Consider the following 27,094-nt stretch of genomic DNA (forward strand, 5'->3'; position numbering starts at 1 on the left):
AGCTGTGTAATATTCATTGTGTATATATGCTACAATTTCTTAATCCATTCATATATTGTTGGATATTCTGTGACTTTGTATCCTGGCTATTGTGCTAAGTACTGTGATGACATAGGTATACGTATATATCTTTTCCAGTGAAAGTTATTTTGTGTTTTGACAGTGATTTTTATGTCCAAGGCAAGACTTCTTGTGGCCATAAAGACATTTTGGGACTTTTCCACTATCATTTATAGATCACACACACACACACACACACACACACACACACACACACACACACAGAGAGAGAGAGAGAGAGAGAGAGAGAGAGAAAATACCTAATAAAAAGAGACAAATATTTCATCCCAGCTCAAGGAACAATTATGCTACACAAATACTTTTCGAATACATTGGGATTTATTTATATTTCTATTTAATAACTGGTTAGAATTATATTAGGCTAGTCTTCATGAGTAGGCTTTTAATTTCATATATTGTATATTTCGTGTGTGTGTGTGTGTGTGTGTGTTTGGGCCACACCTGGCTCTGCACTAAGAAATCACTTCCTGCCCTACCAATTGTACTCTCTCTCCAGCCCTTAATTTCATATTTTAATGTAAGATGTAGTCTTTTTTTGGGCATTGTACCAAGAAATTAAACATTTTTTAAAAGGAAATCAGTTAAATTATAGTCAAAGGAGAATCTGTCTATTATGCAGTTGGTACTGTGCAGAGCCAGGCTTTCAGCCCCACCCCTGCCCCATCTCTTGCAATTATCAACACTCCCTTTTACTCCCCCTCATCAGCCTCCTATCCCTGTAGGCAGGCAGGTAAGAAGGGAAGAAAGCAAGCCAGCCACATCGCTCCTTTGCTTACAATCTCCAGTGGATCTCCTATTCCTCAAGGCAAATCTAAATGCCATTAGTTTATACATATACACTTCTGCAATCAGACCCTCTGGCCTACCTTATTTCATATTATCATTTCTTCTTCTTCTTCTGGAATATGATAGCAAGAAGATTCTGTTTCAATTTAATCAAGAATTCCAGTCCTCATGGTTCCCCAAACTGCCTATCCTTCACCACAGCTAAATAAGGAAATTTTGGAGTCTAAGACTCTAGCATGCTATTCCAACATCTCCAAACAACTCCGTGATAACAGCGGCATAGCCCACAATTAAACTCAATTCTGACACTATTTATCTGGAGATGGAATAAGGTCCCACAGTTTAAGAGGTCAATCCTATAAAACTGATGGAGCTGCAAAATCTTCAAGTGTTACAGATTGTAATTTTTCAGCCAAAAAGAATATGTGAGGGCTTACAGAGAGAGCTTAATAGTCTAAACACATGCTTTCCATGCAGGAGGTCTGGGTTCAGTCTCCTGTCATCTGATGGTCCCTCAGCACTGTCAGGAATGACCACCCCTCACCCATCAGGCACTAAGTCAGGAATAGCCTCTGAATACTTCTGGGTGTGATCCAAAACCAACCACTGTCACTGTCACTGCTACTGTCTGTTCATCGAATTTCTCGAGCAGGCCCAGTAATATCTCCATTGTGAGACTTGTTGTTACTATGTTTGGCATATCAAATACGTCACGGGTAGCTTGCCAGGCCAAGCAAACAAAAAAATGTACCCAGATTTTTCAGAATCTTAGAATATAGCCTTATTCAGCAATAGGGTCTTTACAAAGGAGGTGTCAAGCAGAAATGAGGTCATAATTCAGTAAGATGTCTTTGACAAGGAGAGACATGTGTATGGATCAGCAAGCACTCAGTGAGAAGCTGACCTTGCCTCTAGAACAATGTTCCCTGAAGTCAGAGATCCCAGCCCCAGGGGTGCTAGGAGGATGGGTGTGACTGTCACTTCAGGGCAACCTGGCAAATGGGGGGATGGGTGGGGGAACTGTTTATTTACCTTTCCCAGAGGGGTGTGGTTTCCAGAGGGGTGTGAGGGGGACCTTTTTTTTTTTCTTTCCTGCAAAGTGGGCTGTAGGCCAAGCACGTTTGGGAACCTCTGAGAGTGTTGCTTTGGCATGCCAAGCAATGCCAAAGATTGCTGGCAAACAGTCTGAGACTCGAAGGAACAAGGAAGGATTCATACCTAGAACTGTCATCAGGGTGAGCATGGATCCCAAGACACTTGGATGTCAAAGTTCCATCCTCTGGGACAGTGAGACAATCCACATGTGAAGCGTCAACTCACAAGATTTTCTTTTCCAGAGGGGGATGACATAGCTCTAGAAGTTCTTTGGCTCATATTCCACAGCTATGCTATTAAAGAGAGACAGGCTTTCTTTGATCTCAAGTATAAAAATCCTAGGAAGAAGTTTAAATTGGTTTCCACTATCTCAGTTGCCCAGTGATAAACTTAATAGCATTTATTCATAGAACTTATCATCATGAATAAGAAAAGATGGCAAACCCCAAGTGAAAGCTCGTTGCATGAATGCAAAAATTACTCAGAGGAAAACTGATAACAGAAAGTATAAACAGATGATAATTGATCAAAATGTTTAAGAAATATGCTTAATAAGAGTGAGCATGCCAAACATTATCCATTAAAATAATTTGGCCTTTGGAAGGCATCTTTATCACATCCCTGACATTATGTTTAGAGATAAGACTAAATTAGCACTTTCTGTTCCTTGTGAGAGATAAAGGAATCATGTTGTTTTGACCAACACAAAAGTTACTAATAGTGATAAAAACCAAGATTTCCTGAAAGCTTAAGAGTAAAGTACTAATTTAAGTTATTTATTTCTTTTAAAACTCCGTTTAATCTCTGTAAACTACCCCGAGAGACACATACCATTATCCTCATTTTACAGAAGAGAAAACTGAGCCACAGAGGGAAAGAAACTCACCTGAGGTAACAAGAGCTAGTAAAGTTGGGGTTTGAATACAGAAGGCCAGTTGCAAAGCTATTTTCTTCACAAACCCATCTCTCAGCTGTAGTCTGGCCTACTTTAAGTTTCACACCTTATCATCTAGTTTTTAATCAGATAGGGTGTTTTGAGCCCTAATCACACAGAGATGTTAATCATAAATTATGTGCATGCCAATCATTGTTCTATTTGCCCTCTGACTAGAGGAACAGGTAGGAATTATCCTATCTAGTTTACTTTACTACCAAACTCCCCTTAGGACCTTGTCTAACCACCAGCTGAAGTAATCTAACATGTTTTGTCATCCCAGAGAATTTCTTCCCCTTTGTCAGTCATTAATCAACCCCTTGCCTGAGAGTACCCAGAGTTGTACTTCTATAACTGTTAATTTATTTTGCCTGTCCTTGATCACTGTATTTTCCCTTCGGTGCACTGACTTCATTTGCTCAACACGTGTAAGATTTAATTTTTGAATTGTTTTATAATTTAAGACCCAGAGACTATAAAACCGAGCTCCCGGAAGAGAACAGCACAGAGTCTCCACCCCTGCACCTGACTGTCCTCACCGGGGCCTCTTGGAGGGGTGCGGGTTGAGTTTCCCTCCCAGCCCCAAGCAGAGCCCCAGCAGCTGAAGACCTCCAGAACCAGTCACAGCCATGCTTAAGACCACTCTCCACACGTTCGGATGAGCCTCACGCATGAAGGAACCAGCAGAGGAACCCAGGCAGGCAGGACCTGGGGCTGAGATCGCCAAGCCTGCTTGGAACGGGACGGGTCCTCCTTCATACATATCCCCCATCTTCCAGTAGGTAGGCATTATACCCACCAACTGCCCCCAGCACCATGTTATCCCATCAATGGCCAAGACCCAGAGACTATAAAACCCAGCTCCTGGAAGCATGTGGCCGCATTTGCAGCCACATGACCTCTTATTATCTTATTCTTGGAGAACCCGACAGGCTAATGAGAGTACCCTGCCCACACGAGAGTCTGGCAAACTCCTTATGGCGTATTCGATATGCCAAAACCCAGTAACAATAATGGGTCTCATTCCCCTGACCCTGAAAGAGCCTCGAATGTGGCACTTGCTAAAATCTCAGGCTGGGGGCTGGGGCGATTGCACAGTGGGTAGGGCATTTGCCTTGCAAGTGGCCGACCTGGGTTCAATTTCCAGCATCCCATATGGTCCCCTGAGCACTGCCGGGGGTAATTCCTGAGTGCAGAGCCAGGAGTAACCCCTGAGCATCACCAGGTGTGACCCATAAAGCAATCAATCAATCAATCAATCAATAAATCACTGTCACTGTCCTCCCGTTGTTCATCGATTTGCTTGAGTGGGCCCAGTAACGTCTTCATTGTGACAACTGTTACTGTCTTTAGAATATCAAATATGTCACGGGTAGCTTGCCAGGCTTTGCCGTGCGGGCAAGATACTTTCGGTAGCTTGCCGGGCTCTCTGAACTCAGGTCGGCCATGTTGGACGCTTGCAAGGCAAACGCCCTACCCGCTGTGCTATCGCTCCAGCCCAATACATAAATAATTAAAAAATCTCAGGGCTAGAACGAAGGAGAGACGTTACTGGTGCCTGCTCGAGGAAATCAATGAACAACTATGACAGTGATAGTGAATTTTATAAATTTTAATAAAAAAATAAAAAAAAACTCCAATCTCATTTTTCTCAAATATTCTATGCTATTAATATTTGATGTTACACTTAATATTGGCAAGAGTTCATTTTTGGGGTTCACATTTTGGTGGACTTGGGTGCTCAGGGGAGCATGCAGTGCTGGGTATGAAACCCAGCGTGCACAGTATGTGCAATTTTTTAAACTATCTTCCCAGACTTCCTGTAACAATTTTACACATATACTTTGGTCAACAATTGTTATTCTCCTTGGTGCAGATCTAAAGAAACAATTGATAGGTTAGAGGCCAGTGCTGATAGTACAATGAGTAGGGTGTCGACCTGGGTTCAATCCCCAGCATCCTGTATGGTCCCCCAAGCATTGCTAGTAGTAATTCCTGAGTGAAGAGCCAGGAGTAACCCCTAAGCCCCTGGGTGTGACCCCCTCCCCCAAAGAAATCCCAAAAAACCCAATTGATAGGTTAGAGGGAAATATTATAAATACATTCAGGTTTGAGGGTACAGTAATTTTGACTTTTCCCACTGCTGTAAAGGCCCCTTTGTTTGAAGAACCACCACTTTAGGCCACATCCTATTTCCACCTTAATGTATTAGCTTGCCACAAGAGGGTACTTCCTGTCTCTGTGCATGGACTGAGGGCAGGACAGATCTTCATCATTCTGACATTTGCCTCAAAACATGCCACAGCAATATGACACAATCTACCTGCCAAAATAATATTCATGAATTTCCATTGATTTCCACATCTCCAGTCTTATATTTGGGTGCAAAAACAAGAACTCTTTCCCAATTTACTCTACACATGTAATTTTGATATTGTAAAATTTCACCCCCTACTATGTTAAATTCCCAATCTATTGTAAAAGAGACAAAAGTCTTCTCTTTTAAATATCTTTATTAGGCATTGCTAGATGATGATGCATGATGTTTTGCACACATCATGCAAGTAAACAGCACTCCACAGAAATCCATACAACAGCTTATAGTAAGTGTCCAAAGAGCTGATCACCACAATAGTTTCCATCCAAGTAGAGTGTCATTAAATCCTTCCACGAAATCACATCTCATAATCAATTACATTTCCATTTAAAAACCAAAAAACCAACAAACAAAAATAAGCCAATCACAACAACAGGTATAGGGACATTACTACAAAATCAGACTCCCAAATAGCACATGGTATCCATCTTTTGAAAGACTTGCCCCTGAAATTTGTGTGATCTGAAACTTGGGTTGCTTTTACTGCCAGCAGCAAATGAGACTGTGTTTACTATGAAGGAACAGAACAATGACACATGTCCACTGAAAATTCTTGAGGTAATAGATTTTTAAATTTACTGTTTAAAAAACAAAACAAAACAAAAAATTCCGCTAATTTCCAGGTCCTATCCAGCAGGACATATCTATTGGCAGGAAGATTTCTTTTACATTTTTTCCTTGTCAAATATTTACACATATTTGCATATACAACCTGTGTCTTTGTCTTTTCTAAGTATATGATTTATTTTAATTATTCGTCATACATTCATCAGGAAATGTTGAATTATATACTATGGTACATAAAAGAATACAACAAAACCAGCTTCTTGTATAAAGCTAAAACAAAAGGCACAGATGAAGAGCAAAGTGAAATCTAGTGAAAAATTATGGCTTGATGTCAATAAAGCCGAATGTAATGGAGCTACTACATATAAATAGCAAACACCACGGGTCTGCTTCTATGTGGAAGTACATTACAGATAAATATTGCCAAAGACAAGTTGTAAGTACCATATAATTATTTTAATTGCTTCTTTAAAATGTATTTTTTGTCTTAATGGATAACAATTGAAAACCATTTCAATTCAGTAGTCAACCTTAAAAATCACATACTTTTCTTGTGGCATCAAAACACATTTCAATTCATGGTGTTTAAGATCTTGTTTTTATACTAGTTTAGAAACGAACAACGAACTTCAGGAAACTGCATTGGCCAACCTGCTATTCTAGAGATAACAGTGGGTAGTAAATGTAGCCAATATATTTCGCTAACGATACTGTTTCATCAGCACTTTAAATAGAGGGACCAAGAAATACTCACATAAAATATATGGCTCTTTAAATAAGAAATAAAGTCAAGTGAAAAAAAATAAGGCACTAATAACACATATGTTACATACTCTCATCGCACACACACAAAGCACCATATGGAAGGTTGAAAGGGCTATACATTAGTGTTGTTGGAAATGGGACTAACCCAATTTCCCTGGCTTTTATTCACCATTTTCTTCCTTTTATTTTAATAATTAAAGTACAAACACTAAAACGGTGGTGGTGGTAGGATATATACTATTCTAAAACAACAATCCACGGAATCAATAGCATGAACTCATTATACAGAAACAAGCCTAATAATGTTCTTCCTTTCAATAATTAATGTATAAACACTAAAATGGTGATGATGGGAGATATACTTTGCTAAAACCACAATTCATGGAATCAATAGCTTGAACAATTATTCAGAAACAAGTCTAATAATGTAAGGAATTAAGGTCTCCAATAATTTTTTCCAACATTTTCATCACAACAAAATTATTTTCTTTCCAATTTTCTTTCAGTAATTTACATAAATATTTCAATGTTGTTTTATATTCTTTTTTTGTCTGCCTTTCTTCAAATATTTTCAAAATGGTTTCTTTCACAGAGTGTTATGAACACCAAAGTTAGTTAAGGTATAATTAAATATAAACTTTCATAAATATATTCAAATATAATTTTAATAAGTAAAGCAAATCTTTTTAACTGGGCTCATTTTAAACATTTAAAGAAAACAACTTATTTGAAAAATGGCTTTGATTACAGAAAAAAAGTATACAAAAACTGTAAACTATGAATAATATGTGGTTTAAAATATTACTGAAAATTCATTTATCTCGTAATTAAGAAATTTATCCTTTTTTCATTGGACAAAGAATATAATTAAAATGGAATATGTTCTGATAAATGGGCAATGACAATTATTCCTTAAAACTGTAATTTCTGAATATTTAAGAGATTGAATACCCAAGTTTTTATTAGCATTTTACATTCTTTGTGAAAAAGAATGTGAATAATCAAATCGTCTCACTATTTTGTAATATATATGTATAAATATAGTTCATGTCTATGTCTTGTAATCACCTGTATTTAAAACAGAAATCAAGTAACTAACGTTTGTGCCTTCTTCATGTGTCAACATACCAACATTTTAGTGGCACTATTTTTTGTGTTCCTGTTTACAAAATTATTTATATAATTTAATAATTTACCACTTATTGTGTTAATAATTTATTTCATAAGAAATGATTGTCATTTTCAAATTAAAATTCTGTAATGGATTATCCTTGTTAAGATAGATGTCTATAAATTGCTGTTCTTGGTTTCATATTAATTTTCTTAAAGAAACATAAAATGTTATCTCTATAAACTAAGAGAATTCAAGTATTTCAATCAAATATTTTGATAAAATTTACTTGAAATAAAAAATTATATTTGGACATAGAGAAAGTAATCTGAAAAGAAAATAGAATTAATGAAAAATATTATTTCTAATAATTTGCTTGAATTATGGAGAACACTTCTTTGCCGGGTACTAAATAAACACCTGACAATTTTGCAGAAATTGAATAACTTGGCACTGTAAAAAAGAATCTGAAATGCCATTATTTTGGCAATTTTTGGGGTCCCCTTATACCAAAGTGTGACTCTCTCTTGAACCTTTTTCTGTATTATGTACTAAGCCTTTATAAAACATATCCTGAGGGTGGCTTATATCTAAATCATAACAATGACAAAGTTGAACATTTGCAAATGATTAACCATTTCACTGAAATAAGGCTAATACCAGTAACAATCAATTTAATCTAACAGATAATAAGTCTAATATCAAAATTCACAGAATATGAATCCCATGGTTGAATTATATATACAAATGCTACACAATAAAAGTTCAGACCAAGGTCAAGCTGAGTCTTTCTGTTGAAATAGAGACCATAAATTATATATTTGGCCATTTTGGGTAAGTCATGAAAGAATTGGGACAAGGTTAGATGAATGTCTACACTTGCTTGTTATCCAATTAATATCCAAACTTAATATTGCAATTTTTAAGGCTGGTCTTAGAATATTATTAGGCTTTTTCATTCAACTGACATCTTTCAACATGTGGGCTAGATAGAGTTCTCCAACACCTATTAAGAAGAGGGTTGGCATTCCAAGGACTCCTGATCCATTTTATTTTAGAGATAAACCAAGGGAAATTATGTTACTGCTATAGTCAAATAATGGAGCCCTTTCAGCTTTTAAATTTCACTTTATTACAGTTAAAGTGTTAATGGTGAAACAGAATTTATTCCAAACTTGGCCAAGATGCGAGGAGGTTTGCAGAGATAAAAAATAAGATAGGCAAGAAATGTGACAATGTTGAAGAGATGATTACAAGCAAGGAAGAAAGTAATTGAATGTTAATGATAGAAAGGGTGAAAAAAGTGTTAGACCAGAAAAATGAAATACATTCTATGTTTATTAATCTGTTTAATCAAAATGATGCACAGATACATACTCAATGCAATTTCTTCTGTAAATTTAAAGGAAGGTAAAAAAATAAAAATAAAAAGGGGGACTGGCAAAATTTTACGGGTGTTTATTAAACGATGCATTGCCTTTAAAGCCCATTTGTTCCTGTTTCAGTCAAAAGATTATCTCTGTAATTGGCACTATTATCAGGGTTCTAGAAGGAACGTGATAACTGAAGATTTCAATTAAGGTTCTAAACAGACAAGTCTTCAACTTCTGGACTCTTTCTGCTTTCTGGATTAGGTTATAACCAACTCAGTTCCAGCTGTACAAGTGATATAAAATAGAAGTCAGAATACAACAGCCGGGTATGAAATGAATATTAATTCTAGCCTTAAAAATGAAAGTTACAAATTAGTTTCACTGAATTTCTTTTAAAGGTCTGCATTATAAGTTCTAATAACTAACATTTCATAATCTTGAATACTCCTCCAAATTTGGAATTTTGATTTTGTTCAGATCATACCATCATACTTCTATAAAATTATTTCTGTTGTTTTAAAAAAATCAATGTGGACATACATATTAAAAACCAAATTTTAGTACTTATTTTCCAAAGCACAGGAAAATATTATAATTATAGTTATATGAAAACCAAATATTTTTAAACCAATGGTAAATTTTTAGATACAATATTTGTAGCCAGTTGATTATTTTAAAGAATTTTATAAAATAGAAAATTATAGGTAAAATTTACTTAATCTTTTAAGCAAATATCCCAAGAAAGTTATTAGGTAAAATTAATTATTTGCTATGTTTGTGCTCCAGACATGGACTTCAGGTACTAGTTTCCAAGTATGTTTCATTTCTTTTGAATGATCTGCTTTATATTTTCCCTTCCTCAAACTGAAATAGGGAAACTGAAGTATTTTCCCCCAAATATATATATGGAAACACCATTAATATATATCTCCATCAAAAAACACCTATCAGTTTTCTTAACTGTCAAATGTCATAAATAGCACACATAATTTAAAGTGCATTATTGAATTTTAAGGCTATGCTTACAACGGCTATTAACACAAAATAATAAAGATGACCACAGGAAAAATGACCTTCAATAGTTGGGGTAGGATTCAACTGCAAGTACAAAAAGATAAGCCTAAAAATCCAATGTGAAGACTCACATTAAGGCATATGTGCAACTTGTTTATAAGTTTAAATCCAAAATAGAATTTGGCATGGATTTCTAAATTTTGTAGTTAACGGAATATACCAATGCTTTTTAGGCCACTAATTTTTTAAAAAATAATAACCATGAATTTAATAGGCAGCATAAAAATCTGTTACAAACAGTTGTGTTTGTTTAATGGGGAGAAACTGAATGAATCTCACGTGCAAAGACAAAGGCCAGCAAGGAAGGTCAGAAAAAATGAGATTTTATATTACAACAGTTTTTCATCTCTCCTCTCTCTCACCCTCTCTGTGTGAAGAGGAGCTTACAGTAAGAGCATCAGGGAATGGAGAAAATGGTTTGGGGTGGGTAACCAAGGACTAGAAAGGGTTACAGTGGTTTGTAGGTGTTTAGGGGAAGCCCTGAGCCAGATATTCTATTTGGGTGTTAGGGTTCAAAGATAAAGGCTCAACTGGACCCTTGAGACTCACAACATGGTGAGTGGCACAGGACAGGAAATTTCTTGACAGGCATCACTGGATCCTGACACTACAGTACAATTAAATGAATCAGATTTCAACAGTAACTATCTTTGATTATTTTCCTGTCTGTTTTACCTTTAAGATACAGTAGCACCTATCAGAAAATCCAGGTGGTGGCAACAGAATGTTGCTTGTACCAAAAGGTTTATCCCTCTTTTTTTTTCAAGTCTGCCAATAAAAGTTCCAAGGAAACCAACAGAATTTATGGTAAAATAAATGCTTCATGTTAGTCCATCATTTTAAGTATCCCCAAACAAACCATCAGACCTCCCATGAATCTAACTTATTTTTCTATGGATATTTGTTGACACTCATAATTGCCAACATACCGCTTCTTTGTTTTTACAAAAGCCTAATTAAGTACTTTTGTGAAGCAACATGCATGAACATGGATAATGGTGTTAAAAATGTGACAAACACAAACATGATTATTTCATTTATTGACTATTCTTTTCCTTCCTTTCTTTCTTTTTTTTCTCTTTTTTTTTTTTTTGCGGATGAGGTGCCTCCCAGTGATGCTTGACCCAGTGATGACAGATGTTAAATGTTCAGGCCAGATAATGAGGCCTGGCTGTTTATTTCTATCACTCAAAGATTAACATACGGAAATCCAATGGCAATGAATATTTACTGTGTAGAATGTATTTGCATAATTGTGTTTTACTGTTACTGGAAGACGATACAATTTTAAATACATTTTGGCCTGATATTTATTTGGCTAATCAACCAGGAGTGAAATCATCTTGCAAAAGGAGTGTCTTTAAAAATCAGGCACTTCTAAGACCTGAGAGTGCTTCATGAAGTCCTGAGTTTGATGAGCAATATGACCTGGCTCACTTTTGGCTGTGGCCCTGGGGACCCAGCACTCTTGGGCCTGATCACAATATCGCCCCAAGCAGGACTACTGCACTGCCAGGGCCAAGAACAGCTGGCTGCAGGCTCAGGGCCTCTGGGCTTCACTGGGTAGCACCCTCTCCCCGTCTAACACACACACAAAATCATCCACTTCCTCCACTATGAACTGTCCCTTTTCACTGAGAAACAGGTTTGAATACATTCTCTTTATAATGTTTTTCACTGAAATTCACTAACGTTTTATTATGATTATCTTATAAAAATCAAAATCTGAAAATTTACGAAAACATTCACATGAAATGACAAAATATATTTAGAGGACCTTCACTGATGTTTTGTAACAAATAAGTGAAACTGATCTTGATGTCCATTTAATAGGGAACAAATTTACAAATATAAATTAGGAATTTGTTTTACAAATATAAATCTGTAAAACAAATTTAATTCCAGCCCTGCAATACAATATGGAGCAATATATAAAAGAATAATACATATCTATTTAAACTCTTATGGAAAGGTGTTTATCAATATAAAATAAGATAAAAAAGTCACAAGACATAATATTGTTATTAGTTTGTATAAAACTAATACAGAGACACATGTACCATATACACACTTACTTTCTGTATGCTTGTAGAAAGTGTCTGGAAGGAAAAACACCAAATAGTAACAGAGGTAACCCCTAAAAAAATAAGGGGTAGGGTAAACAGAGGAATTTGTATTTTAAAATTCTATAAGCTTGATTTTTAAATGGAGTTTATATTAAATTTACAGTAAAAACATAAAAATGATAAGATTTAGCTAGAAAGATATTTATCTTATGTGTACACTTCTTTTTCTAAGGTAGTTTGTAGAATCTGTCCACCCCCCCACTCCCATCCCCATTTTATTACAACTGTTTTACACCTTTAATGTTGGCACTGTCATATAAATAACACTTTTTTAAAACTTCCCCCTCTTTTTATGATCGTGATGATGATGTAAAAATATAATTATTTCAAGTCACTGGCAGGGAAAGGGGGAAGGCCTAATACATACATATATATATATCAACTTTTAAGAGAAAAATGCATGTTAATTAAGAAAATCTCTACAATAGAAAAGTGAAAATCCTGTGCAACACTGTGCATCCTATTTCAAGCGTTGACGAAACAGACTTCACTGACAAGAGACGTTCCTCTGTAACTGGAAAATTGGAACATTTCCAAATAATATAAAAATATCTCCAAAAGATAAGTTATTCAAAGAAAGGAATAAAAATCCCTGAGTAGGCCAAAGACATCAGATGACAATAACCTAAGAAAATAAAATAGATTCTCTAAGACCAGAGAATATATTATTTAGCTATTTTGTATACATGTGGGATATGTATTCATATTTATACACTAACATGTATAAATACATACACATATATCACATATGAGCATATTCACTAATTTAGTAATCACCACATTCATATTATTGTCAAACTAATGCCTAAATCAGAGAGGACGAATTTATCAAAATTAAACACTCTTAACAACAGAAATACATGGAGTTTAGCTAGAAAGTCTTGCTTCAGTTTTAGTACTAGAGCATGTAGTATAGGCACTCGGTAAATATTTTGTCAAATGGATGGGTGGATAAACGAAAAGATGAACTTGTGAAGCTAGAGCATTACTCTTTCTTGCACCACATCATGGTTTAGAAATACACCATTCCAGAGTGATTAAGCGCATACCCTAGTCTATCTGGAAAAAGACTAGCACAGAAGCTGTAGTACATTGATTCTGAGCATGATTCAGAAAAATGCACATGTGCTGGCTAGTTATCCATGCAAGTAAACTTCCACTATCATGGCCTTCTAAAGTAAAACAAAATGATAAATATTCCTAGAGTCTGGAGCCCACTAAAACAAATGATCCATGTTAATGCATGTCTTATCACAATATATTTCAAGTCTGACAAGATTGAAGACAGATGATACATCTATGGCAAACAATTAATTTCAAGGATTAGGAAACAATTGGAGACATTAGGCTTCTTAGGGTCTTTACATCCTTTCTGTTATCAACTTTTGTGATGGAAACAGGAAAGAGGTGTTATCTGCTTTTTCTTGTATTTTAAAAGACATCAATTTGATAAACTTTCTGAAAATATTTCCTTCACTACTTTTGTTTTCTTTTCCTAAAATTATGTTTTAGATAAGCCCATGAACAAATTATATGCATATATATTTTGAAAACATCTTGTTTTCAATATATATATATCTCCCCCCAAAGGAAGAAACCAACACATTATGCATTTGAGCAGTAAGCATAAGAAAATAAATTTCAAAACTAGCATTTGTTTTCAGGAAAAACAAGAAAGAAAAAAAAGCTGGGAAAGTGGGTTATTGAATATTACACCTTGACCTAGTACAGAATTATCTGCCACAGTAAATTGGTTTAGAAACAATATCAAAAGAGGGATTGTTTAAAAGGTTAACCAAATTAACCTTTTTGCTTAAATTTATCTAGTCTGAAGGATTTATTTAATATATTTAAGCAGGTATGCTAAAATACATGAAATACGAAGACTGAACATTTATATCTTAAGAATTTCCTAAAAGCCATCTCTCATTTTTAGCCTTATAGTTGGATAATCCTTGAAGTGACACTGCATGAATTTCTCTGCGTGTATGTAGGAAAAGGAGGGAGAGAAAGAAATAGAAAGGATAAACATTGAAATAGCCTGTGCCTACATTGGTTTGAATTCTTTATATTAACAGGTTATGCCCACAAAGGAAACATCATCTTTAACTATGGCCACAAAACCATGGAAATATTGTGTAAAGGCATGGAACTTGACAAGTGCAAGGTTATCGGGCCTCAGTTTAATATAGCTATTTATATACACACATTTATACCCCACACATAAACACTTCAGTAACTCAAGATTCTTCTCATTAATTTAGTTTCATTAGTTCCCTTTTGGGCATGTTTAACAAGCATAACATCTGAAGGATGAAGGAATTAAACTGCTTGGGGCACAGATGAAAATAGGTGCAAATGATGAGCCTTTATCTTCTTACAAGTGGCTCTCTCTGTTTGCTGGTACAGGTGGGACTTCTGCTACTCACACCTAGTCTCAGAAGATGGCCTGGAGGGAGGTGCAAGTACAAAGACTGTCCAAGCAATGCTCAGAGAGTTCAGAGGATAAGTGGTTCCTAGTTAAACTATTTTCTTCCAAGAACCGTTAAGAAAGTCAGAGTTATGATACAGATGTTTATAGTCTACGAAAGTGACCGTTTTCATTAGAAGCAGCAATCTGTGGAAGAAAAGGACAGGATATCAAGGTTGGGAGTGCACCGGTGCTAGAGGCATTGTGGTCTGCAGAGAACCACAGGGAGGCGAGATACAGAAGATTCCTCTCGGTGTTTTTCAAGATTTGGCTTTCAGACAGTGCCCCGTTCTGTAAGGCTCCCACTCCAACCAGCTCAGGCAGATGAAAGCTGTTGCAAATTTCACCAGTGCATAGCTGTCCGTGAACGTTTTCTCTGTTTTTTACAAAGGCAATAGATAGGAAATACAAATAAACCTGGGGATTAAGAAAAAGATGATATTAAAACAAATTTGGGAAGAGTCTAAGGTTTCTAGATTTTCAGATTTGCCATTGTCTAAATTATTAACAACTAACCATTAATTAGCTCTACATGAAAATCGAAAGAGGGATGAAAATGATCTGTGAAATGTGTTTACTTCTGCTTTAATCTTTACTATTTTTTTGTTACCTCATTCCCTCCTTTAACCACCTCAGGGTTACCTGTTTGAATGTAGAATAATGTTATTTTCCTCTTTGGTGCCAGTGATTAAATCTGGGGCATAAAACATGCAAGGCAAATGCTCTATCATTGAATACATCCCCATTCCTGGAATAATGCTTCCTATCAAAATATGAAACCATCTTCTTTATTATTCCATATCATCTGCAAATGATGCACTTTAGTTCAGGTAGTAGGATCATGTTAACCTAAGGACTAATGCTTCAAAATACATATTTTAAAGGAAAGTGTACTTTAGTCATGAAAAAAAATCAATATAACTTGCGTTTTCTATTTTTGTCAGTGCTTAAGTATATGTTGGGTATATTTCTGATACAAATTGAAGGTCTCTTTTAACTCCAGACTACCCTTTTACTAAACCTAACAAGTTAAGGTACACAAAAGCTGTTTTTAAAAAAATGTTTCAGCTTGAATTCAGAAATGGTAAAGTTAAGTTCTAGCCATTTGGAGTCTTTCATGAAACACAAGTTGAATTAATCTTGACACTAAAAGGAGGTAGATAACACTTAATAAAGTACATGGAGATCAGGTGTCAAATATGTCAAATATGTCCTATGTGAAATGCTCCCCTGAATCTATATATCACAAGCTGACTGTGTGAAGCAAATGTGCAACAGAAATTGTGTCTGCTTAAATGACTCACACCTATTGTATTATACCCCTAGTCTTTTGCTGGTTCTCAGAGAATTCTTATCTTAGACATGTTAAGTACTTCTTACCGATAACAACTGCTATGGCCCCTAGTGCTAATCCCAAAACCAGGATTAGAGGTGCAACGAATAATTTTCCAGCTGGAAGAAAAAAAAGGCAAAATAAATTAGAGTCTAAAATGCAATCAACCAAACAATTTCAGCAATGCTTTTCTGGGGTCTCCCAAGCAGTCCTTAAGAGGTCCAGAGACTCCACCCAGGGACTCTTGGCCAACCAGGCCAGTGCTCAGAGGGCCTCCAGGCCTGAACCCAGCAATGCTCTGGGGACCACATGATATCAGGGGCAAAAGAGGGGTTGGCTGCATAGTCCCTCACAATGCTTTTCGAGACCACTGGTTATCTTTAGAAGAAATAAGATTAAAATATGCCTGCATTTCTCTAAGGAAAGGTATAAGGTTTAAAACAAATAGATATATGTAACTAGTAATATCACTAAAGTTACTCAGAGCCTTAGTAAAACAAAACGAAGTGAATCATTCAACATTTTTGTTCGTTTGTATTTGTGAGACCATGTGGTGCTGAGAAGGCAATTTGGGGCACCCACATATATATAGTGAACGATTTATATAATTTTATTTTATTTTCCATTTTTTATAATTTTATTTATTAAATCACCATGAGAACAGTTGCAAAGCTTTCAGGTTCAAGACTCGGTCATACAATGAAACACCCATACCTTCACCAGTGCCCACTATCCACCACCAAAATCCCCAGTAAATTCCCATCCCACACCCTCCCCCTATCTGTGGGGCAGATGAATTCCAAATTACTCTCTCTATACTTTGATTACATTCAAAATTTCGACACCACACCCAACATTATTATTTGGGATTTTATACCAACACTCAGATCTGCCGAAAAGGCAACAGTAGACAATTTGTTTTCTATTGCTGGTTATGAATAACGTATGATGTCGTGTGGCTGCAGTAGTGGCCACGCGATTTTGAAATTCTGAAATTTTAACACTTAAAACTGGAGGGATTTCTTGCCAAAACCTGCTGGGTTCCGAGGTTTGTTCCTGAGTCTTTGGGATCATGGTCATTAAGCAGCTTGATTAAGAGCCAGAGAGGCCGTTCGTGGGCGGCAATTTGTGGTCTCGTTGGGGAGGGGAGGAGAGGAAAGGGCTGGCTCCACCCCATCCCGTGAGGCCCCGCACTGTCTCATCACTGTGGGCCCAAACCTGACTGTTCAATGGCCTCTGAAAGATGGCGGCCACTGAACCGCCAAGGGGGAGCAGGTGGAGGGACAGCACCCTTTCCCCCCTGGGGTGGCCCGACAACAGTAACCTACTGCGCAGTATAAACACATTTCTGCCAAAAGCCGCTGGGTTTCAAGATTTGTTTCTGAGTCTCTGGGATCATGGCCATTAAGCAGCCTGATCAGGAGCCAGAGAGGCCGTTCGTGGGTGATGACTTGGGGTGTCGTTAGGGTGGGGAGGACAGGACCAGCTCCACCCCCATCCCGTGAGGCCCAACAATTTTCGTCACTGCGGGCCCAAGCCTGACTGTCCAATGGCCTCTGGAGGATGATGGCCACCAAGCCGCCAAGGGGGAGCAGGCAGAGTGACAAAACCCTTTCCTCCCTGGGGTGGCCTGGTGACAGTAATGTACTGTGGAGTCCAGATGCATTTCTGCCAAAAGCCACTGGGTTTCGAGATTTGTTTCTGAGTCTCTGGGATCATTAAGCAGCTTGATCAGGAGCCAGAGAGGCCGTTCGTGGGTGATGACTTGGGGTGTTGTTGGGATGGGGAAAACAGGACCAGCTCCACCCCTATCCCGTGAGGCCCAACAATTTTCGTCACTGCGGGCGCAAGCCTGACTGTCCAATGGCCTCTGGAGGATGATGGCCACCAAGCCGCCAAGGGGGAGCAGGCGGAGTAACAACACCCTTTCCTCCCTGGGGTAGCCTGGCGACAGTAACATACTGTGGGGTCCAGACGCATTTCTGCCAAAAGCCACTGGGTCTCGAGATTTGTTTCTGAGTCTCTGGGATCATGGCCATTAAGCAGCTTGATCAGGAGTCGGAGAGGCCATTCGTGAGCGGCGACTTGGGATCTCTTTGGGTTGGGGAGGACAGGACAGGCTTCACCCCCATCCTGTAAGGCCCCGTCTGTCTTGTCACTGAGGGCCTGAACCTGACTGTTCAATGGCCTCTGGAAGATGGTGGCCACCGAGCTGCCTAGGGGGAGCAGGCGGAGGGACAGCACCCCTTCCCTCCCTTGGGGTGGCCCAATGACAGTAACCTACTGCACAGTCCAGACGTGTTTCTGCCAGAAGCCGCTGGGTTTTGAGTTTTGTTTCTGAGTCTCTGGGATCATGGTGGTTAAGTAGCTTGAGCAGGAGCCAGACAGGCCATTCACTGGCAGTGACTCGGGGTCTCGTATACCCCAAAATTGCTGCTGTGCCTTTGGCCAGACCCCAAAAACTTGGGGCAAACTTTATCAAGAAAGTAAACGGCTAAAAGTTAGGTATGTGGGAGACACACCCACAAACCACCTCCAGCTCAGCTATATAATTGGAGGCATGGCCTCTTTGAACTGCTTAACGGCCATGATCCCAGGGACTCGGAAACAAATCTCAAAACCCAACAGCTTTTGGCACAAATGTATCTGGTCCCTGCAGTAGGCTACTGACGCTGGGCCACCCCAGGTGGGAATAGGTTTTGTGCCTTGGCCTGTTCCCCCTGGCGGCCCGGTGGCCGTCATCTTCCAGAGGCCACTGGACAGTCAGGTTTGGGCCCACAGTGACAAGATACGTGGGGCCTCACGGGATGGGGGTGGAGCCAGCCCTTTCTTCCCTGTCTCAACGAGACCCCGAGTCGCTGCCCACAAATGGCCTCTCTGGCTCCTGATCAAGCTGCTTAATGGCCATGATCCTAGAGACTGAGAAACAGATCTTGAAACCCAGCAGCTTTTGGCAGAAATGCATCCAGATCACATAGTAGGTTACTGTTGTCGGGCCACCCCAGGGAGGAAAGGGTGTTGTCCCTCCGCCTGCTCCCCCTAGGTGGCTTGGTGGCCACCATCTTCCAGAGGCCATTGGACAGTTAGCTTTGGGCCTGCAGTGACAAGACATGCGGGGCCTCACAGGATCGGGGCAGAGCCAGCCCTTTCTCCCCGATTTAAAAGTCCCTTATAAAAGTCCTTTGGACTCTCTCTCAGACCCTTATTTAACTTTATTTTTTCTTTTTTTATTTTGGGCTATACCCAGTGGTGCTCCAGGCTTGCTTCTGGCTCTGTGCTCACTCCTAGAAGCACTTCTGGGACCATGTAGGATGCTGGGGATCAAACCAGGGTCAACCATGCAAGGAACGGATCTTAACCCCTGTCTTCTCTCTCCTTCCAAACAACTTTTATAAATAAAAAAAATTCCAAGGCAAGTGGCAACACCTAAGATTATTTAAAAAAGAAGAGAGGAAGAAATACCTTGGCACAAAATGGCACAAAAGTAAAGAATTAAAAGTGCTGAAAATATAAAGGGCTTGTGTCTTTATTATAATATATAGCATAACAAGCAACTAAGTAGAGAACATCATTAAAATCAATCTTGAAAATATTTCATTAGAGCTTAGTAGGAATATTTATAGAGATCATATAAAATTTTGGAAAACGATAGACCTGGTTTCCATATGCTAAAGTAAATTTTTAAAATTCAATCTGTTAGAGTGAATTTAAAATTGTTATATCTTTTTCTTTTTAGAGAAGTAAAAGATATTTTTCACCTTTTAGAATCAACTTGTTCTATCAGCTACTATATGATTCCAAAAAAGGAGTGATTTAAAACAGCAGTGATGTGATAGCAGATTAAAGAAAGATATAAAATTACTTAAGAAAGACCAGAGAGCTAGTACAGGGGTAAAGAGCTGAACTTGCATGTGGCTGACACCAGGTTTGATCCTTGGCAGTACATACGGCACTGTGAGAATCACAAGGAATGACCCCTGAACACAGAGCCAGGAGGAACACCTGAGAATAGTTGGTGCGGATCAATCTTTCCCCCTAAATTACCTCAAATATCTGCAAAAGGGAAGAAAGGTGGGAGATGTTAAAAATAAATGAAGAGACATTAAATGAAGTGCCCAAGAAAGAAATAAAGGAGTCCTGTGTGATATAAAAGGGTACATTGCAGAGGAGTATGGGGCTTTCAGAAGAAGAAACACTGGGTCATAAGGACACTGATCACACCAAGAGGCCGGGCAGGAATCTGTTTTCACGACTGCATGTCCTATTGAACATGACAGAAGACGGGGAATAAAAAAGTCAATTCATAAAAGAGCTTGTACTAGCTATTTAAACTTGAGCTTTCATATAATGAGGCCATTTAGTATTCATTCCATTAATATTTAGCTAGTAAGATTATAGTGATTAACTATACAATAGTTACCATACAATAGCCATTAACAGTAAAAATTACATACAGTGACTTATCAACTATATTGATACAGTGGTACTTTGGAGTGGTGGCATACCTGGATTCCTATTTTTGTACATATTTTGTACATATCCATGAATAAAAAGTACATATGTTCAAAGGCCTGTTCCTATCTTATCAGTACAAAACTAAAGGTGATATTCCTCCTCTTGTCAAAGAAGCTTATAATAGAGATTCAGAAGTGTAAAACACTAAAAAACTATGCATTTCTGCAGCTGAATTAATCATTTGGCTTTTGTTTGGGGCCACACCTAATGTGTTCAGAGGCTACTCCTGGTCCTGTGCTCAGGGGACCACATGTGGACCAGGATCAAACCAGTAAGCCGGAAGTGTCTGCTTGCAAGGCAAGTGCCCTACCTCCTATATGATCTTTCTGATCCAGTGATTTAGTTTTTGAATAAAATCTGCTTACTTGTATAAGCACTGTCCTGTGACCAAATTCCAATTTTTCATTTCAAACTCAAATCCAAAGAAAATATCTTCCTCTTGTAAAGGGTCTCAACAGAACACCTGGTAACTATTCAAAACGACTATGACTTCTACATTATCAGGCTCTACTATCACTGCTTACTTCTCAGGGGAGACTCCTGTAAATCATGTGGATACTTACCACAGACTGACCCTCGCACTAATCTCCTTAGATGAGGTCTCTCTGGGAGGTAGCGATATTTGCATCCAAATATACTGAGGTTTGATGTGTGGTCTCCAAAGAAACGGAGCTGGCGATACCTCTCCCCACATCGATAACAAAAATTAGTGTTACACTGTGAACATGTCATATGGTCACATCCTTCAGTTCTCTGGATGTGGATCTGGTGAAGCAACAAAGAAAGAAAGTAAAGGTTATTAAATATTTTGAAAGCAAAATCTGTCAAGTGTTGTAAAATACTTTATTTTCTCTACATTAAATGTCTTACATCAAATTCCCGACTCCATCAAAGCATCCATAATTACATTCTCTAAAATAATATCTGTGTCTGTCAAATATTTCAAGTGTGCAAAGCTCATTAACATTTCGGGTACTAAAAACTGGCTGATTTTGAAAAATACATGAACAAACACATCCCCAAGAAAACTCACTTAACATTCTAGATATAGACCTAATTTAATGGTAAGAAGATATTTCAAATACTGTGAGCTTATTTTTTTATGCTATGTCATAAGGTAATAAAGCACAAGCATGATGAATCATAATAGGCTATTATAAGAAGGAAAAATTATTCAAAAAACTTTTAATCAATAAGTATCAAGGAATAGAACTATGTCTTGGAAAAGGAAATATTTATCAGCTATATTTGAAATATTGTTTAAGTTTCCAAATCTAATCTACTTTGCAAATAAGCCTGTAGGACTGTTTGTACAATGTAGTCATTCAACTAAGCACTTTCCTCATACAGTTACAGTTGGGCTGCATGTAAATACAGCCTTACTCATAAAGTCATACAATTTTATTCTTGAATAGTTTATCATACACCCAATTTAGTAGTCACTCAGCTACACAACCACTTAATAATCCATAAGTTACTCTGGTATATTTGAAGCTTGACTCCAAATGCTCAACAACATTGGAGCCACCTCCCATGTAAGTGTGTGCACACTTTGTCAGCTTAAAAAAATCATGAAAGAAAATAACATTTTTCCATAATAAAAGGATATCCACATGTAGATTAAAAAGTTTTCCCATTCCATTATGGATGAGCATTCAGTATTCATAGCACATCTAATTCACAATCAATCACAACCATCCTGTTATTCGTCGATTGTTGAGCAGGCCCCAGTAACATCTCCTTCGTCCTAGCCCTGAGATTTTTTAAAAGTGCCATATTCAAGGCTCTTTCAGAGTTAGGAGAATGAGATCCTTCATTGTTACTGGTATCTGGCATATTGGGTACGCCACGGGGAGTTTACCAGACTCTGCCGTGTGGGCAGGTTACATTTGGTAGCCTGCCAGTTTGTCCAAAGTAGGAATGAGATGATAAGATGTCTATATCTTAAAACCCGGGAGCTGGGTTTTATAGTCTCTGAGTCTTGGCCGTTGATGGGATTACACAGCGCCAGGGGGCCAGTTGGTGGGTGTGACCCCCCCCCCCAGCCTACTGGAATTTGGAAAATCTGGGTGGAGGATGCCCAGCCCCGATCCGAGTAGGCTTGGAGATCTTGGCCCCAGGACCCGCGTGGCTTTGTTCCTCTACCGGTACCTTCATGTGTGCATAGAGTGGTCTCAGCATGGTGGTGGCTGGTTCTGGAGGTCTTTGGCTGCCGGAACCCTGGTCGGGGCGGGGAGGAAAACTCAACCCGCTCCCCTCCAAGGGGCCCCGGCGAGGACAGCCAGGCGCGGGGGCAGGAGACTGCGCTGTTCTCTTCCGGGAGCTGGGTTTTATAGTCTCCTGCCCCCACACCTGGCTGTCCTCGCCGGGGACAGTCTCTGTTCTCCCAGAGTGGAAGCTCGACCACCAATTGGAACTAAGTCACAGTTCCGTTTTAAAGTGGAACCAGCACATACTTCACTGAGATACAGAATCTGGGCCCTCCCAACATAGGTGCTTGTGAAGTACCAGATAGGAGAAACAGGAACTCATCCACAATCCACACTGATGATTCAAGACAAAAAGCCTGGGGAAACTCCCAAACAACAGATCTAGGGAAGCAACCTGAAAATCACTTCAATCCTTTTTTTTTGGGGGGGTCACAACTGGTGATGTACAGGGGTTATTCCTGGCTCTGCACTCAGGAATTCCTCCTGGCGGTACTCAGGGGACCATATGAGATGCTGGGAATAGAACCCAGGTCGGCCGTATGGAAGGCAAATGCCTTACCTGCTGTGCTATCGCTCCAACTCCAATCACTTCAATCTTTGGCACAACCTGAGTCAGAGATGGTTCTGGTGGCCCCGAGTACTATTACCACCACAAGCATTGCCCAGCATGGCCCTGGTGACCTCCTTAACTACAAAGTATGGCAGCAACAACTAAAACAACAAGGTGTGTGTGTGTGTGTGTGTCTGTGTGTGTGTGTGTGAATGTGTGCATGTATGTGAGTGTATGTGTTCATAAAACACCCACTATCACAACTGACAGACCAACCACACATAAAATCAATAAGAGAACAATAATCTAAAATAAGTTAAACAATATGGGGTTACCAGATATTTATAGGACTCTCCAACCAGACAAGCTGAGAATACATTATTTTCTAGTACATTTGAAAGGGCCATGCATTTGAAATATTCTCCAGGATAGACCACAATTCACAATACATGTCAATAAAAGAAATATCAAGAAAATCACTGTCCTCCTGCTGTTCTTCGATTTGTGCAAGTCAGCCCAGAAACTAATAAATATATTAGGCGAATAAGAAAATCAAAGAAAACCAATGAGAATGAAAGCTCATGATATTAAAACATATGGGATGCAGAAAAAGCAGTGTTCAGAGGAAAGTTTACAGCAATTCAGGTTTAAAAGGGATCATAAACAAGCTCAAATAAGTAAATCGGAGCTATAACTAAAGGAATGAGGAAGAGCACAATGAAATCTAAAGAATAAGGAAGGAAATAGTAAAATTTGAGAAGAAATAAAAGAAACACAAGTGAAAAAAGAGAACTCAAATAGTCAATGAAACCAAGGGCTGGTTCTTTGAAAGGATAAATAAAACCTGACAAGACCCTTGGCCAGTTTCACTTAAGAAAGAAAGAGTGAAAATCCTAATTCACATGAGAAGTGAAAGGGAAGAAATTATAACAGATACCACAGAAATTATTAAAGGACTATTAAAAGTAATTTTATGCTACTAAATTGGTGAATCATAAAATAATGATAAATTCTTAGACTCTTATGCACTCTAAGACTAAATCAGGAGAAAGAGAAAACACTAACAGACAAAGCTCAAGAAAGGAAAAATTAAACAAAAGTTACCAAAACAAAAGTCCAGGCCCAGATAGTTTTAGTAATGAGTTTTTATTAAACCACCAAAAAAGACTTATTGCTCATCCATCTCAAGCTCTTCAAAAAACTTGAAGATAATTCTCCCCACCACATCTTTGATGCTAATAATACCTTAACAGTAAAAGTAGACACGAATATGACAAAACAGAAACTACAGAACAGCATGCCTTATGAATTTAGGTGAAAATATACTCAACAAAATCTTAGCAGAGAAATTCAAATATCAGAAATATTATCATGATGAGTGACATTTACTTCAGGACAGAGATGGCTCAATATATTGCAAATACATTATTATAATACAACACAGCACCTAAAGGAAACATCAAAATCATATGCCCTATAGCAAAGAAATCTTCTGATGTGGCTCAACTTTCTTAAATTGGGATAGAAGGAATATATTTCAATATAGTTAAAGACATATGCAACAAACCCATAGTTAACATCACAGTCAATGGCAAAAAACTGAAAACTTTTCCTTATTATAGAAAATTTCATATATATTTTCTTATTGTTTTGTGACTAATTTATGATTGAAATTCTTTGAAGAAAAGACTAGGGTACTATGTTCAATTTTTATTCCCTGGGGTAGAGCTCTACTATAAACAAGTCCCTGACTTTCTTCCTTTTACTTTACTTTATTTCCCTTGAGTCAAAGGAAATAGAATTCATGGAGAAGGGACCAGTATGATGATAATAGTTGGAAAGGATCACTCTGGACAAAAACTGAGTGTGAAAAGTAGGTAAAAGAATATATATGATAAACTTTCTGTCTCTATATTGCAAACTATAATACCCAAAGGGGGGAAGGGGGGGAGAGAGAGAGAGAGAGAGAGAGAGAGAGAGAGAGAGAGAGAGACAGAGAAGAAAAGTGCCAGCATACAGCACAGCGGTGGGGGGAGGAATGGAAGGGATCTTGGGGGGACATTGGTGTTGGGAAATGTACATTGGTGACAGGACTGGATGTTGGAACATTATTGATATATTATTGAAACATAATCATGAACAACTTTGTCACTGTGTATCTTCTGATGATTCAGTTAAAAAATATTCAGATGCCTGTTTTCTTCCCCTTGGGGCAAGGGGGTGACACCTGCCTATATTCAAGCCTTACTCATGGTTCCCTGCTCAGGGATTACTCCTGGCTGTACCCAGGGGACCATCTAGGGTGCTGACTATCAAACTTGGTCTGCAGCACACTAGGCCAGTGCTCTACCTGCAGTAGTATTATCTCCCCAGCCCTAAGATACCTGTTTCTATTTCTTTCATATTTATCTTCACTGCTTCCCCTCTGTGACTATATACAGTCTGGCCAGTGTATCCTAATAAATTCTTCCTTTAATTCTGCATGACCTTCTTAGCCAAGCATTACCTGCACACTTTTCTGGTTTTAGCAAGCTACTTAATCTAAACTCATTATTTCCTTACTCCTATCTCAATTTCCCTTCAGTTTACTGCAACCCATAGTATCAAAAACATCCAGAGGAAGCTGTGGTCTCCAGGAGTTTTCCGTTTTTAACACTGATACATTCTGACATGGCTCTTGTATTCAAGGAGCTAGCAGTTTAAGGGGTAAACATTAATCTATTGTATACAAAAATAGACATTCATCAGCTATAAGCAATGCCATGAAAGAAAATGGCAAAGTATGAAAAGAGGACCTAAGAGAGGAGGAGCTTAATTAGAACAGGTTACCGTATCCATGAAATGAGAAGCAATGCCTGGTGATGAGATACCAAAGGGTCTAGATCATTGATAATCCTGTTTATTTTATTAAAGGTGACAGCACAGATCCTGTCACAGAGCATGTTCTTAATAAATATTTATTGAAGTAACAAATGAGTATTATCCATGATCCTCTAGTTGTCAAATCCAATAAACGTGTTTTTAATTCTTAAGGTATTTCTCACACTGAGGTATCTATCTCTCAGTGTGACTTAATCAGCTGATCACACCTCCTTCTGACCTTTGCTAGACTCTTGCTTCAGTGACACTTGTCTTAATCTCTTTGAGCTCCTATTTCTTCACCCATCCCTTTAATTCCATCCATGACTCACCACTTTTCACATACTCCTTGGTTATCTTTTCCATACTCACTACTCTCCCTCCTTCTTTCCTTCTTTTCCCTCATCCAAAAACTATTTTGAGGGGTAACCCTGAGATCAAGCCATAGACCTCATATGCTCTATGTTAAAAGCTTCATCACTGACCTCTATGATCTCATTTTTATTTGGTTTTGGGGATCACACCCGGCGGTGCTCAGGGCTTACTCCTGGCTCTGCACTCAGGGGTCACTCCTGGCAGGCTCGAAAGACCGTATGTGATGCCAGGGATCAAACCCAGATTGGCTGCATCCAAGGCTGCATCCCCACTGCTGTCCTATTGCTCTGGCCCCTGGATCTCATTTTTAAATTTTTACTGTGATCCTGATTCTTGGGTTAGACCCAGGTAGCAACTGTTGATGGATGTTTACTTCTATCTGGCTTACAGCCATTAGAGTCAAATATTAAAACCAAAGATCACTATCCTATGGCTTTCTATCCCAGTCAGGGCTGGGGGTGAAAACCAGGCCCACTTCCATGATTTTACTTCA

General features: G+C 38.4%; 1 protein-coding gene and 1 non-coding gene across 2 annotated transcripts in view; both read right to left on the reverse strand.

Annotated features, from left to right (window-relative positions):
- Positions 1–2,969: 2,969 nt before the first annotated feature.
- LOC130034839 (U8 small nucleolar RNA) lies at positions 2,970–3,104 on the reverse strand. Its single transcript, XR_008794167.1, has one exon. It is a non-coding gene; the product is annotated as a U8 small nucleolar RNA (small nucleolar RNA).
- Positions 3,105–10,436: 7,332 nt separating this feature from the next.
- RNF217 (ring finger protein 217) overlaps positions 10,437–27,094 on the reverse strand; it is a 127,996-nt gene continuing 111,338 nt past the window's right edge. Inside the window, exons 4-6 of the mRNA XM_056126262.1 lie at positions 21,171–21,372; positions 16,140–16,211; positions 10,437–15,176 (exon numbers count right to left, since the gene is read on the reverse strand). Coding sequence (XP_055982237.1) covers positions 15,103–15,176; positions 16,140–16,211; positions 21,171–21,372 — 348 coding nt within the window. The 3' untranslated portion in view covers positions 10,437–15,102. The remainder of the gene's footprint in view (positions 15,177–16,139; positions 16,212–21,170; positions 21,373–27,094) is intronic.

Source organism: Sorex fumeus, unplaced genomic scaffold, assembly GCF_029834395.1.
Source record: "Sorex fumeus unplaced genomic scaffold, SorFum_2.1 ptg000061l, whole genome shotgun sequence".
In the NCBI taxonomy this organism is placed as follows: Eukaryota; Metazoa; Chordata; class Mammalia; order Eulipotyphla; family Soricidae; genus Sorex; species Sorex fumeus.